This window comes from Panthera onca, chromosome B4 (genome assembly GCF_046562875.1).
Source record: "Panthera onca isolate mPanOnc1 chromosome B4, mPanOnc1 haplotype 2, whole genome shotgun sequence".
Classification (NCBI taxonomy): Eukaryota; Metazoa; Chordata; class Mammalia; order Carnivora; family Felidae; genus Panthera; species Panthera onca.
In genome coordinates, this window is record NC_138345.1 from 821,201 (window position 1) to 837,061 (window position 15,861).

Here is a 15,861-nt window from a genome sequence, read left to right on the forward strand (position 1 = left end):
TGTTATGATAGAAATACCTGAACGTCCATTCAGTTGAAATGACAAGATATATAAAACCTGACAATGGGCCATCCAGGTGAACTGTTAAACACTGGTAATGAAATGTATCAGATGAATCATTAAAATGGAAAGACCCCGAAGTAGCATGGCCTGCTCTCCCTCTCAGCCCCAACATGACCCACCGTGTCAGCCCCTCCCACTACCAATGGTCTACTCCAGGGTTTCCAAACCCCAGGCATTGCCTATCCCCAGCAGCTGGCTGCATGCACAAGGCTCTAGGTCTTTGTGGGCAAGCGCCCGGAGTCCATAGCATACTTTCATGCTGTGGATGGGCTTATGTGGCCTAAGAGTTCAGAGTAACTCTCATTTAGAGTTGTCTTTACTTACTTATCCCTTTGTCATTTCAACTGAATACACTTGTACAGTGTAAGCTGGAAAGGAGTTCAAAGAAATAATCTTGACCAATTCCTTTCCTTTACACAAAACCCACAAGCAGCCTTGCCCAGGATGGCCTAGCTAATTAGGACAGGCTGAGAGCCTTCCACTTTTGTGCCGAAAAAGGACATTCTGGGGCCTCTGGCTAGACCCTCTAGGAGAAGCAACAGTGCAAACTTCTAGGACTTCGGAGCAAAGCCACACCCTTTCCTTTAGAAAGTACTCCAGAAAGGTCCTGCTTTCAACTGGCTCCCAGTGGAGACTACATGCCGGACCATGGGACAGCAAGTGACCATGGACTCGAGCTGCCCATCAGAAATGGGGCACTGAGCCCCAGGGAAAAGCACAAACGCCAGCAACAGCTCTCGGTCCACTGCTGAGGCCTCCTCACGGGGAGTCCCTGAGAACAGTGATGGGGGTCGGGGGGGGGGCGGGGGGCAGGGTGGTCAGTTCCAGACTAGCACCAGGGACAGCTGTGCAGCGTGTGGACCCCTCCACTCCACTCCACAATCAAAAGTGCTCCCCAAGACCAGTGTGCAGGGGAATCTTTCCAGACCTAGAACTTCAAGCAACATTTGCTGCATCCTGTGTCTGGAGGCAGAAATAGCTCTGCAGCAGGAGGCTCAGGGTCTGGCTGGACAAAAGCCTCGCAGAGACTCGCCCTCAACGTATGGTGACGAGGAGCCCTTGGGAGGAGGCCCGGGGAAGAGACAGCGTGCACACACCTGCGACGCACACAGCACTTCAGACGAGACCCCGACAGCCGGGAGAGAAGAGGTGCATCTATCTCGGGCCAGGGCCCCAGGGGTGCAGCGATCACGTTGGGGCCCTGCCACCACGCCTGGCCCGTGTGTCCCTACCGGTGGGCCCTGGCTGGCTGACAGCACTGACCTTTTTTTGTCCTGGCTGGGCCTCCACCACTGTGTCCGCACCACAGGCATGTCTGTGGACATGGTGCCCGGGCCACCCGACCAGGGCCAGAGTGTCCTCAGAGGACAGTCCTACCTCAGGAGACGTAACACGGGCTCCAAGGTGAGCGTGGGTGGCACAGGGCTGGAGCGTGGAGCATAGGCGGGAGGACTCTTCGCTATCACACCTGACTTTTCACCAGCACCGTGCTTCCTTCCTGGGCCCACAACTCTGAGCCTGGCAGTCGCTCTCAGCACGTGACACACCTGAACCCAGCTGGCGGTCACTGCCACACAGGGTGGGAGAACCACAAGTGGTCCCAGGGGGCTGCCAGGGCCCCTCATATTGCTCCTTACCACCCAACAAAGTTAAAGGAAAATGAAACAAAACCTAAGAAAAAGAGGGACACCTGGGTGGCTCAGTCAGTTAAGTGTCCAACTCTGGTTCAGGTCACAATCTCACGGTTCGTGGGTTCGAGCCCTGTGTCAGGCTCTGTGCTGACAGCTCAGAGCCTGGAGCCTGCTTTGAATTCTGTGTCTCCCTCTCTCTGCCCCTCCCCTGTTCATGCCGTCTCTTTCTCTCTCAAAAATAAATAAACATTAAAAAAAATTAAAACAGAAAACAAAACCTAAGAGAAAGAGGGTTGCTGGTACAGGGGCACCGGCGGGGGACACAGCCACTTTGGCTTCCCCTCCAGCTGAAGACGCCTAGGCACCAACACCCTGTCTGTTGACATGGCAGGCGTGAGCACCAGGATGTCCCACGGGGGCAGCCGCAGTCTGGAGGGTGAGGGTAGCCCTCCGTTGGGAAAAGCGCAAGGCGGTTCCTGCTGTCCTGCAAAGTCCTACCGCAGAGCAAGAGCACACGTGACTGTGTGGCCAGAGGTGGCCCACATGGGTCAGCCGGGTGCCCCTCAGTTTCCGCGACGCCAGGTGGCCCTGTCCTTCCACTGCCAGGACGCTTCCTGTGGAGCTTTTCCCAAGACGCCAGAGGGAGATGGGGAGGCAGAGAGTGGGCCTATGGACTTGCCCTCCCGCTGGTACTTCCTCTGAGCTGTCTTCTGAGGAGGACAGACCGGCACCCGAGGCATCACCCAGGTGGCAGGCGTGGCCTCCTTCAGGTCTGGCCTCAGCTCCGCAGGCCCTGCTGCAAGCCTCTGGTCTCTGCTGTCCCCCCCCCAGCCCCGTGGCTGGCCGCAGGCTCTGTGTGTCCTCAGCAACCTTCACCTCTCCAATACCCATCGAGCTGACTTTACGGCAAATGTCCTGGTGATGTGTGGCGGCAGGCTGCAGCCAGCCACTCAGTCCCCCGGCCCCACCCAGGCCAGACCGTGCAAACTGACGTGCTACCAATGCAGTGCACTGTGCCTCTGGGCCCCTCACATGCCCCAGAGCGCCAGGGACAGAGAGGAGCCCACACTGCAGGAACCTCTGTGTGCAGACACTGTGCTGGTGTGCAACACTGCGAACATGTGCATCTAAAGTTTTCCAAGTTGGTGAAAGAAATGCTTAGGCGGGCTGAACCCGTGCAGGTTACCTGTCAGAAGGGATTTCCTTCCAGACAGCCCCATGCACAGCCGACCACCGAGAGACCAAATCGGACGACGCACTCACCTCCGCCTCTTCTAACCTTACTCCCAAACAGAGGAGGAAGGGGCAGGAGGCGGGACGGTACGCACGCTGCCTCAAGGAAAAGTACGGAGGTCCTGGGCACAGCCCAACATCAGAGGCACGGGAACGACCAGACACCGAGGGACCCAAGGTGTTAGTGTGTGTCCCACGGACAGCACGGGCACATCTCCACAGAGTGTGGCCAGCGGGCACCGCTTCACCAGTACGGCTTATTTTTCTAAATACATTTAGTACAAATGGTCTGGTCTGCCACAGCCTGGTCTGCCTGGCGCACAACCCACTCACTACCATGGAAATGGAGCAAGGCTGAGATGCTGGGCCCCTACACGGGGAGGTGGGGGGGAGGAGGCCTCCGACCCACAGCGTGGACACTGGTGTGTGCAAAGCTCCAAGTGTCCACCAACAACTGTGACCTAACGTGGTTCCTGTCCACCTGCAGCTCTCTCCACAATGTTATATAAAGAAGAGGAAGCCTGTCAAGTCTCTGCTCTCGAGTGACCCTCTGAGTAATTACATAAAACCTTTGATCTGATGCTGTGTACTGTATCTGAAGAGGAAATGCTAAACCACGCCTGCAGAGATGACACTGGACGACGTTCACAGCCTACTGGGACAGGCCGCGGCTGTCTGATAGCAGCTCGCAAGGACTCACCTCCCTCTCCCTAAACCAGGGGGAGATTCCGCACTGCTCTGCTCCACGCGACCAGACCCAACCTCCCTCTTGGCGTAGGCGGGAGGGTTCTGTATCCGTGTTCTAGGAGGACCTGTCGGCCGTGCCTGTGGGCTCCGAACGCCATTAATTAGACGGTCTGCAGTGAAGTTAAATATCGAAGGGCTTTCTAACAGTCCAGGTCCTCTCTCTGCACTGGGAATGGCATGGCGTAGATGAGATTTGCTAGGATTCCTGGAAACAGAAGGTTTGCACATGCTCAGTGTTAAAGCCATCGTGGCATCATAAAATGACCTTGCTAACATGAAATGACTCAACTAAAAGGTACTTTCTATTTAGAAAAAAACAGTACAAACGTTACTTAAGAAATAGTTAACGCATGCTATGTCCACTAATGCGAATCTACAAAGTATCGACGTTCTGTGTTGCGGCGGCCCAGGTCCAAATTCAAAGCGGGCCCCCACGGCCACAAGCCGCAGAGCACCTGTGCCTTATGCAGGCACTCCGGCACACATCTCAGGGTATGACCTCAGTGCAATTCTAGGCTTCCAGCGGTTTCATCTCCACTGGTCACATGTGTCACAAGAGCTCGTCAGAAAGAGCTTCCCCATGTACTAAACGTGACTCGAGCAAGTGGGAAGGACTCCCCGCTTCAACACGGCTCATTCTGCTCCACTCAAGAGCACAGCACAGCGTGGCAGACCTCTTACCACAAACCCCGGGGAGCCACCACGTCTCCACCACTCGTGGAACTTGCCTGCTTCTTGGAGGGTACTGTCTGAGCGAAGTCAGAGGAGACGCTGCAGGTTTGAAGGTTGGAGACGTAAACCCATTTATAAATCCAGTATTTGGAAATGGAGTTACCTAGATTCATTAAAAACAAACAAGTCAGCAAGCCATAAACAGCCTTCACGCTGGCTAACGGTGCACCTCATGGTTGTTGGAGTTATTTCTCGACTTGCCAAGTAGGCTCTGCTCCAGTTAAGGCTTGAAATATTTCCCGGATGAAAAGAACATGGTGTTAGATTATTGCCAATGACCGATATTTCCTGAACCAGGCTGGGGCTGAGGCCTTCTTCTGGGCCGACTAAGGTGACCTCCCCAGAACAGCCCCCCAAGGAAGCCAACCTACACCTGTGGGGGCTGGAGCTAAGCATACGCTGTGACAGAAAGCAGATGTTAGACACAGCTTAGGACCAAATAAAATTGTTTGCTGGTTAAAAAAAAAAAAAAAAAAAAAAGCAACAGAGGGGAAACTCTGGGGGCAAAAGATACACTTAGAACTTTGTGAGAATCCTCAACATGCCATCTGAGAATAGCTGCCAGAGTGAGACTATTTAAAAATCTATCAATCACACAGGAACTAGATTTTAACTCACGTAAGATTGTGAATCATGGTAAGACCACTTGTGACAAATCATTTCCTGTATGTACTCTTACATACAGAACTCTGGTATTTGAGTAATTCTGCTCAAGAGTTTAAAAATAAATTAGTCCCTCGGGGGCACTCAGGTGGCTCAGTCAGTTAAGCGTCTCACTTTGGCTCAGGTTATGATCTCACAGTTCGTGAGTTCGAGCCCCGTGTCAGGCTTTGCAATAACAGTTCAGAGCCTGGAGCCTGCTTTGGATTCTGTGTCTCCCTTTCTCTCTCTGCCCCTCCCCCACCCATGCTTGCTCACTCACTCTCAAAAATAAACATTTTTTAAAAATAAATAAATAAGTCCCTAACCCAATCATTTGACATTACTTGCTGAGAATGAACAGGTACTATCTCTTCACATCTGCTCCAAATGACAGTGTGCTTTTGAGCAAGCAAAAGGCCTCATTCCTGAACCAGGGTCAAAGGAACCACCTGAAATGGCCAACCGACCCCTAGTGCCAGACAGGCACAGACGCGATGAGAGCGGTCCGAAAAGCCACGTAACTCCAGAGGAAGCAGACAGCATAGTGCGCCGGCTGGCCTCCCCTGGAGAAATTCTTCAATGCCAGAGCTCAAGGACTCTACTCCCCGTTACGGTTCTCTCATGATCTGCCGGCCACATGGCCACTGGTACCTTCAACAGAACATAGCATTTTTAGCATGGGGGGGAGGGGGAGAAACCTTGTCTGCAGTGTCTCCAGACCTCAGGCCCTGATGGTGCCCATGACCACCTCTCCCTACTCCTGTGGCCCCACAAGCCACAGGCACAGAGTGCGCGGCCTCAGGACACACCAGAGACGCCACACAGCCTGGCTTCCCCTCTGAGCTCCCTGCCTCAGCCTCCATTTCAGCTCAGAGACACCCAGCACGCCAGCCGCCCGGTGCCCCCGCACACCCACTGGCTCTCCTACAGCCCCCTTCCTTCCACCTCCTGATGAGCTCAGCAGAGAGGACATCACACCAGGTAAGCCCCCACTGTAAGCTTCACAGTATTCTGTCCACGTCCCGTTTTCCCAGTTCCCGCCCGCCTGCCTGACACCATGGTTTTTCCCAGGCTGCGTGCTCTTAGGGACGCTCATCTGCACGTGTGCGACAGGCACGGACACCCCCAACCCCACCTGAGTTGCTGCTCCTCTCTAACAAGAGCCCCACGTGACGTCCCCACATGGTGGGGCCTGGCTCACAGGCCTCTGCCGCGTCCCCCACGTGACCCCAGCCCCACACAGCTTTCCCCAGCTCAGTCCATAGTCACACCCTCGAGGCTTCCCAAATACAACCTTCCACACGTTGTGCCCTTCCCTGTCTCTGGCCCCACCGACACCTGCCCTGCGGCCTCATGCAAGGAGGGCCTGTCCATCAGCCCATCCCCACTGTCCATGGTGGGAGCCCAACGACCGGGGCTGATCACAGTCCTGATTCTGTCCCATGCCCAGCTGGGGCCCGCCTGACCTCTCTAAGCTCTCCAGCGACACAGCTGGGGAAAACCACCTGGACCCACTACACAGGCCAGTCAGTCTGGGGCTGGTGGGAAGAATAAAGCTATAGGTCTCCTTGTCCTCCACTGTTAGAAGCCTGTTAAAACATCTGTGAGTCCTTAAAAGTGTCTCCCCTGGCACCCCCTGTGCTCAGAAGTAACCCCGTCATCCCAAAGCTCGGACCACGTTTTGTGTTTTACTGGAACTACACGGCTTAGGAAGGTGCTGCTACACAGGAAGGCAGGTGGACCCCGCCAAGAATCAAGATCGGAGCCTTCAACTTTTTCAGTGTACACAGCGGCACACTGATCTCCCGATTAAATTGAGGTCTGCCACAGGACCCGAGGGTCCGTTTCACCACGGCAGACTGTAGACCCGTCCGGTTCCCCTAGAGGCCCGGGGCCCCACCCTTCTGAGCACCTGGTGCAGTGCCCACCGCAGAACCTCCGGCTGCGTAAGCTCCAAACACCGCAGGACTCACCAGCGGCGGATCAAGATAGCTGTGTGTGGCCGACCACGTCTGGGGAGCAATCAGGCTGTACAGGGGGAACTGCTGCTGAGGGCTGTAGACCGGAGGTAAGTAAAAGGAGGCTGTGTAGCGTTGCTGCGCGTAAAGGCTCATGTCCAGAGGTCTAAATCCATTCTTTGGCAAAAATGTGTTTATAGCTATTGCCTTTGCTTTTATCCGTGCCTGTGTGAAGACACAGAAGTGTCTGTGAGAATACTGAAGAAGTGATTTGCAAATACAGAGAGTCTAACGAGTGGTCTTGCTTACCTTAATTGGTTTTCCTTGAAAAGTCTTGACTTCTTCTCGAAGATATTTGTAAGCCTGAGGGCAAAACCATCCACAATACCACTGTGTTATTCATCTTAGAAACACAAGGAACTGGCAGGTAACTCACTACCTGAGCTAAGGAATGGGGTCATCAAAATACGACGGACAGAACCTAGAATGGGGAATCTTAACCTACTCTGGGTCAATGGTTCCTGAAAAGAACCTCTAAGAGTGAGGGAGCCTCCAGCAAACAGTCTCATGCTCAACATGTGACCACGATTCGAGCAGGACTAACAGACACCGTAGAGCCTCCTCCCACAGGCCACCAGCCAAGGGTCCTGACCTGCAGGTAACAATGGATACCAAGTCCCCAGTCATAACCCCAATCTGAAAATGGAATTACACAGTTCAGGAGAAGAAAACACTGAGATTGCAATATTCCGAAGTCCCTGCCTACGTGGCTCCTTATTCTTCTCCCAAGTGCACTCCTTAAGGCTCTGAGCCACCTGATCTGACCTGGGCCCGTCGCACGCGCCCTCCTGGTGAGGACAGCTCGCACCTGCCGCGCTCACAGCTCCTACCTGTCTCCAACTGCCCAGCTCCTCCTCTGTCCTTTCCCTTCCAGCCCATTAACACCCATCCTTCAGGTTTCTCTCTTCTGAACTTCATTGCATTCATGTCACGTAACACGTAATATACACAGCTGACCCTCAAACACGGGTTTGAACCACAAAGGGCCACCCACATGCAGACTGTCGAGAACTACAGGACAGTACTACAAATGCATTTTCTCCTACTTATGATTTTCTTAGCAGTATTTTCTCCAGCTTATTTTATTCTAAGAACACAGTATATAAGAGACAAGGTAGGAGTTAGTCAATTGTTTATGTTATCAGGAAGACTTCAGGCAGCCCAACAGTAGACTAGCAACAGTTCACACTTCGGAGAATCAATCATTACACGTGGACTCCCCACCATGCGGGTCGGCATCCCTAACCTCCACGCTGTTCAAGAGCCACCCGTACTGGCAATCCCTTTAAGCACGTTAACGTTTCCCCCAGCAAGACTCCTCCTTGAAGGGCAGAGAGACCATCATAACTCCCTGCCTCTCCTCCCAGAGGGCCGCAGGGCCGTTTCAACTGTCTTACGACACACAGGGACACCTGGTGAAAGTTAAGGTGGTGTTCCAATTTCCCAAAACACTTTCCAAGTATTAAAACTTTTCTCCGCCGGAGAAAAGAAAACATAAAAGAAAAGAACTCATTTTCACATGCTGCTCATCTTACATGTCCTTAAGAAATAACGTCATACGTTTTACATATTGCTACAAAAACTATCTGCACAAACACACCTATTTCAGTTTCTACAACATGATTTCCCCTGCACTTTATATCATCAAACTTAGCGCCACAATGCAACAGTAATCTCAACACCCACAGTCAGGCCCCCTATGTACAACTTAGGTTAAGTATTAAGTACTGGTAACGCTGGGCTTCAACAGCGGTGGGAAGGACTTACCTGCTGTGCATCAGCTTCTGTTTCAAATGTAATAAACCAATTATCATTATAGGCAAATTCACAGTTTATGAATTTCGGTAAATTGTCTCCTTTGAACAGTGCTTCTACTTCCTACAGGGACAGAGAGGCAGAAATTAATTCTCGGCTACGCCGCATCTGTCCTTACCAAATAGAAACGGTATGGACACTGGAGGACAGATTCTTAGACACAGAGTCCAACATACTGATGGCTAGTAAACCTCTTCCAGAAGAGCAGAGGTGCTGAGTGTGGCTTCCAGAATCAGGTCCCCACTGCCACAGAAAGTAAATCCACTACGTACCAAGTGCTTTTCTTAGGACCAAGGTCCCTTTAAGGTAAATTAACGTGCTGACATCGCTGCACTGCACTAGAGAGCTGGTAACTACACACCTGGGGAAGGAGGGTGGTAACCTGAGAAATTTAAACATTAGCTGAACTTTTGGTTTTGGCCAAGACGGGCCAGATTTATGCTCCCCAAAACCAAAGACAAAATGTAGGAAAAGACAGTTTCAGAAAGCAGAGCTCAGGCCATACAGGGCAGATGAGCCCGCGAGTGCCCAGCTTGGGCCCGGAGTCCCCACGGAGACCCCACAATTCAGTGCCAGGAGGTGAGCGCTGACCCATCCCCACGAGTCCAGGGCTCTCAGTGGGGCTCGGTGTGCATCAACAGCCCCTGAAGTGACCAGAGGGAACAGCAGCAGAGCTTGCCGGGACGGGGGTGGGGGAGTGTCTCCCCACCAGACACAGTGGGAAAAACTCCCAACTCACAGGACCTCAGGCAGTGCACACAGAAGGGCCCGGCTGCAGTGTGCGGAAGAACGAAGAACCGGCCTGGAGTGAAGGCAGCCTGGCTCCCACCTAACAATATGCCTAAAGGGTCAAATTGAACCTCAAACAAAGCTCAAAAATGACTACAGGGGAAGAATGCAAAGACATTCAGGACCCAATAACACAAAATCCAAATGCCTGGCCTCCATTCAAAATTCACCAGATACACAAAGAAATGAGAAAATATGACCTAAGGGAGGGAAGTCCATCAAATTAGACCCCGAACTGATACAGATGACAGAATTAAAAGGCAAGGATATTAAAATAGTTGTTAGACATATATTCTATATTCACAAAAGTAAAGACTGAACATGTTCAATAGAGATATGGAAGAAGAAAGAAAGAAAGACCCAAAATGAACTTCTGGAATGAAAAATGCACTAAGTAGGATTAATGGTTAGTTAGAACTTTGGAAAAAAAAAAAAAAAAAAAAAGAAGGGAGAAGAGAAAAACTATTTGAAGAAATAATAGCTCAGGACACTTCAAGTACAAGAAACTTACCAGCTACATCAAGGTGTATCACAATCAAATTGCCTAAAATCTTCAAGGCAGTAAGAAAAAAGAACAGTCACTACATACAGAGGAATGGAGACAAAAATGAAGGACCCATCCTCAGAAACAACGCACACCAGAACACAGAAGAACATCTTCAAAACGCAGGAAGGATAAACAATCTTGTCAATCCTGGATTCTACACCCAGAGAAAATATCTTTTATAAAGGACAGTAAAATAGACATTTTCTCAAACACACAAAAGCTGAAAAAACTCACTACCAGGAGACCTGCATCCCAAGAAATAAAGGAATACCCAGGCAGAAAGGAAGCTAAAAGGAAGTCTAGATCTAGACGTGGGATGAAAAGCACTGTAAATGGTACATGGTGGATAAATATGAAACACATCTTTCTTATTTTTAATCTCTTTAAAAGAAAACTGACTCGTTTAAAGCAAGCACAACAACAAAGCACTATGTGGTTTAGGACTACACAGAATTTCTGAGCACAGACGGGCGTGAGAAGTGGGAGACCATCCCAGAAAGGTGAACAAGTGGTACTATATTAAGTAAAGGCAGATGCTGATACACTTAGGTGTCGACTACAAACCGTAAAAGCCGCCACTAAAACAAAACAAAGAGTTATATCTAATAAGCCAAAAAGGGAGATAAAAACCACGTTAACCCAAAACAAAGGGAGGCAAGAAAACAAGAACAGTATAGACAAAGAAAACAAGCAGCAAGATGCTAGATTTCAACCCAATCACACAGTTAGTCACTTCCAGGATAATGGCGCCAGCTCCGCACTCAGAAGCAGAGATCTCTGGGGTAAGGAAGGCGCGACCCAACTGTGGGAGGGTCACAAGAAGTGCCCGCTAACCACGAAGACACGGACGGGCTACGTTAACACAAAGATGATGCGCTGTGCCTACAGTAACACAACAAAGCTGCAGCGGCTATGTTAACACCAAAGTCGATTCCAGAGCAAAATACTGCCAGGGAAAACAGGGCCATCTGATAAAAGACAGTTCATCGCCCAAATCAACTATAATTTAAAAACTTTTCTGAGCACCAACAAGCACATGGCTGCTTTCCGAAGACTGCTGGCCACCGGCCCCCAAGAGGGGCTCTCTGCCAACTGTGCTCGGGGCGGCCTCCTGTCCTCTCACTCGGCTTCGCATGACCACATCTGTCCCCGTTTCTTTACTTGGTCAACGTTTAATTTATCATAGTTTCCTCTGAGCCTTCTCTCTTAAAATTTCCATGGTTCAAGTTTTACAACACGTGTAGGATATGCTGTTTGGAATAATATAAATACACCACGATCAGTGTCCGCAGTGAAAAGTAGAAAATTCTTCTTGGTTAGAGTCTTTACAAGTATCTTACAGGACTTATGTCTTAAATACTATTGTGAGTTAATACAGGCACCCAAACTGGCAGGAAGAAACAGGATGATCCTTCATATTTGGAACCTTAAAAAGAGGACCAAAAATTCAATGCAATTTCTTTTTCTTCACATACTATAATACAGAATGAGTAAAAACGAGCCTCAGTTGAACAGAAAGTAAACCCTGCTAGAACAGTGCCATACGCAAGAAGGTGTGATTTTTTAATCCTATCAGAGATTTGTTAGAACTCTCACCTTTGTTACACTCCACCAGGAACTGTCCTTCCTAAGCCTGCACGTACACTACTCTATCTTCCCTACGGAGAAGGTAGAGAATGTCCACAGCATGAATGACCCAGGCCTAACTCATGGAAGACCCAGGACTAACAAAGCAAACTTCCTGGGTCTTGAAGTGTCCGCACAGCAGCCAGCCGGCACGCTCTAACCAGGCCAAGAGCCGCCTCTGTGAGAGCCCCACCTCACGGCTTTTCATCGTCCCAGGTGTGGCCAGCGGGTTCCACTGGCCTGCAGGGTTTACACAACGCGCCCAGCATGAGCATCTGCACGAGTAACACATTTTCCAGCAAAGCAGTGACAGCACGTCACTCTTCAGGACTCTTAAGCTATCAAATACTGTAGTTTCCTAAAATTACCGCCTAAGTCGGTACTACTCAAGTTTTGATCTCCAGGCCCCGTTTCCACGGAAGGGACGTGCCTGCCTCCCCCTGTGCCAGCATCAGCCCTGATGTGGGCAGGCCAGCCGGCCGGTCCAGGCACTCGTTACCGCACATGCTCTCGACAATTCCGAGTTCCCCTCTCATCGTGGAGATGCTTGTCCTGAAAACTTACTTAACATAAAAACCTGTTCCTCGTCTTAACTTGTGGGTTTATTATTTTTAACGAGTATTTAAACCTTTCTCACTTTTAACTTCTAAATAGTGAGTTACCAACCCTCCTGTACTGTGTAGCGTGAAGTACGCAGTGGAGTTCTGGGGCACTATCAGCGTGTAGGTCCCGCGAAGAAAGCATCGCTGTGCATATTCTCAAAAATATACCCCCCCCAAAACACAGAGATACACAAAAATAAACAAAAAACCCACACAAAAAACGTGCAAGCGTGCTTTGGAGGAGAGAGGACTTACTTCCACAGGGGTGGACTCGGAGATTTCACGCAGTATCACGATGCAGCGGTTCTGATTTGGCCTTACTTTTTCTCCCTTCTCGTCCACTTGGACTAAAGGTAAAGCTACAAAGAGAAGAAGGATGAATGGTAAAACACAAATACTAAAGCTGCCTAACCATTTGTACGCTGTCATAAACACTCCTGTGCAGTGTGCTACGTTATATTTACTAAATGCACCGAAGAAACCCGCATACAGTGGGTCACTGTGACACAAACCACCAGAAGTTTTTAAACCCGTCCTGCATGTTACAGTTCTCTAAACAAAGGAACATAGGAATTCAAAAAGTCCTTTAAGAGCTACAGTAAATTTAACACCCTGTACCACAGATTCTAAAGAAAAACAACTAAATGGAGATCACAACTCAGAGTTAACTGGCTTCCTATTTCCACGAGTCCCTATCATAAAATAATGTTCTGTCCTATTATGACTTTCTATTTTAAACTCACAAGAAGGTGCCACATGTGCCTCACCCAGCTTTTTCCAGGGACGATACACCCACCGTCAACACAAGGAAGCTGGTGTTGGGGCAATGGTGTGCACACAGGGACAGGCCTGAATCAGACCTCACCAGTGCTTACATGCACTCCTTTTCGTTATATTTTGTTTTTAAGGTGTCATGTCTACGAAACCGTATTGTGTACGATCAGAATCGGGGCCCAGTGCTGTCCACCCCGACGAGCTCAAGTTAGCAACATCAGGAATGGAAGAATGACTTTACTACAGGTTCTATTCATATTTAAAAGGATCATAAGGAAATACGAAAAGCTCACACTAATAAGTTAGACTACTTACATGAACTAGAAACATCCGTAACAATACACACCACCAAAGCACACCCTAAAAAGACAGTCACCAGAACAGGCCTGGATCTAAAAGAGAACTCAAGGCCCAGACAGTGTCCTTGGAGAATCCTATCAAATATTTAAGAAAAACATAAACCAATCCCACAGGACAACCTCTTTCAAAACACCAAAGGTAACACACTCCAATTCAACCCATGAAACCAGAAGTTCTCTGCTCTCCAATAAACTAAACAAAGACATCAAAAGCAAGAAAACTATGCACCAATACCCCTGTGAATACAGATTAAAAATTCTTACCAAATTTTGCCAAATTGAATCCCACAATATCTAAAAAATGGTAATAAATCATGACAAGCAGGATTTATCTCTGTAACGAAAGGTTGGTGTATTAAGCAATCGAAAATTAAGCAATGTAATTCACCACGTTAATGGAGTAAAAAACAAACATAAAAAGCCATACAATTACCTCACATATACAGACAAAGTATCTGGCAAAATCCAACATTACCCCCCAAAATACTCAGCAAATTAGGAATGGAAGGGAAACCTCACTCAAGAAAAATCAGCATCTAGCATCACACTTACTGAAGACAGGACAAAGCAACACCACTGTCCCCTCCATGCCTGGTCACCACTGTACCAGAGGTTCCAGCAAGGGCAGTCAGGCAAGAATCAGTATATCAGAATGGATATAAAGAGGGAAAACTCTTTATATTCATAGGCCTATATATTCATAGGCCAACAGGCTCATTTCTATGCAGAAAATCTGATAAAATCTCCAAAACAACTAGAATTACAGTTTAACAAATTTGTAGTATGCAAGATCAATATACAAAAATAAATTACAGGGGTGCCTGGGTGGCTCAGTCGGTTGAGCGTCCGACTTTTGGTTTTGGCTCAGGTCATGATCTCATGGTCTGGGAGTTCAAGCCCTGTGTCAGGCTCTGTGCTGACAGCCCGCAGTCTGCTTGAGATTCTCTGTCTCTGCCCCTCCCACATGCGCTCTCTCTCTCAAAATAAATAAAGTTAAAAAAAAAAAAAAAAAGAATTGTGTATCTACATACTAGCTCCAATTGGAAATTGAAATTAAAACATTATTTAAAATTGTGTCCAAAACAGGAACGGTTATAAATCTGGTAAGATATGGAAGTCTCTACACTGAAAACTACAAAATATTACCAAGAGAAAAAACTTAAAACTGTAAACAAATGGAGAGATACTCTGTGTTCATGGAATGTAAAACTCACTGTTGTTATGATGTCAATTCTCCCCAAATTGATGTATGGATTCAGCGCAATCCCAGTAAAAATACCAACTGGCCTTTCTGAAACTGAAATGTGGATTCTAAAAGCCATATGGAAATGCAGACCATTTCGAAGAGCCGAAACAAAGTTAGGAGATTTTGCACCTACTTTAAGACTCCCTATAAAGCCAGAACAATGAAGACACTGGTGCCGGTGTTCAAACCTACAAGCAGATCAAGGACACAGGGCCCCGGGTGTAGGGACAGATGATCCCAACAAGCGCACAAAGCACAGCTCAGGGGAGAAGGGAGTCCTTCCAGCAAACGGCATGGGGACAGTGCACACCCACATGTGCAGGGGCAGAGAATTTAGATCCCTACCTCGAACCACATACAAAAATTAGCTTCAAATGGAACACCTAAAAATGACCTAAAACTGCTAACCCTACAACTGTAAAGCTTCTGGGAGAAACTTTTGTGACTTTGGACTAAGCACAGATTTCTTAGGTACAACACCAAGAGCAAGATCCATAAAAGAAAAAAATTAATCAAGGGACTACACAATAAATTCAAAACTGTTTTTCAAGAGACACTATTATTATTAGAAGAATAAAAATGAGAAGCTAGAGACTAGGAGAATGTATCTGAGCTTCTATCTGGAACACAGATAATACACATCTCAAACGACCCCCCCACCCCCACCCAATCTCCGATATAAGGAAGGTGGTGGGTGGAGGGGGCGTGTGAACAGACACTTCAGCAAAGACATAAAGAGGGCCAACAAGCAGGTAAAAAGATGGCCCGGTGCCACAAGGCAGCAGGGAGACAGAAACCAAAGCCACGATGAGGTGAGCGCCACGAGAACACAGGGCACAGAGGTGCCTGTGCGCAGCAAGGGCCCACACCTCCCACCCTGGGAATGGGCCGACAGTTCACAAGCTGCAACACGTCCAGCTGCTGACCAAGACGGACGGAAGCCTCAGTCCGCACGGAGACTCTCACACCAGTGCTCAAGGCATTTACTTGTAGTCACAACCCAGGAATAACCAAGCCCACAGACTGGGGGGTGACTA

The 15,861-nt window shown here is 49.0% G+C and overlaps 1 protein-coding gene across 3 annotated transcripts in view; it reads right to left on the reverse strand.

Moving 5' to 3' along the window:
- LARP4B (La ribonucleoprotein 4B) overlaps window positions 1-15,861 on the reverse strand; it is a 93,670-nt gene that overhangs the window by 17,640 nt on the left and 60,169 nt on the right. For all 3 annotated transcript variants that reach the window (XM_078450504.2, XM_078450505.2, XM_078450503.2), the window contains exons 8-13: window positions 12,701-12,804; window positions 8,834-8,944; window positions 7,316-7,369; window positions 7,022-7,231; window positions 4,403-4,509; window positions 3,628-3,879 (exon numbers count right to left, since the gene is read on the reverse strand). In XM_078450504.2, coding sequence (XP_078306630.1) covers window positions 3,628-3,879; window positions 4,403-4,509; window positions 7,022-7,231; window positions 7,316-7,369; window positions 8,834-8,944; window positions 12,701-12,804 — 838 coding nt within the window. The remainder of the gene's footprint in view (window positions 1-3,627; window positions 3,880-4,402; window positions 4,510-7,021; window positions 7,232-7,315; window positions 7,370-8,833; window positions 8,945-12,700; window positions 12,805-15,861) is intronic.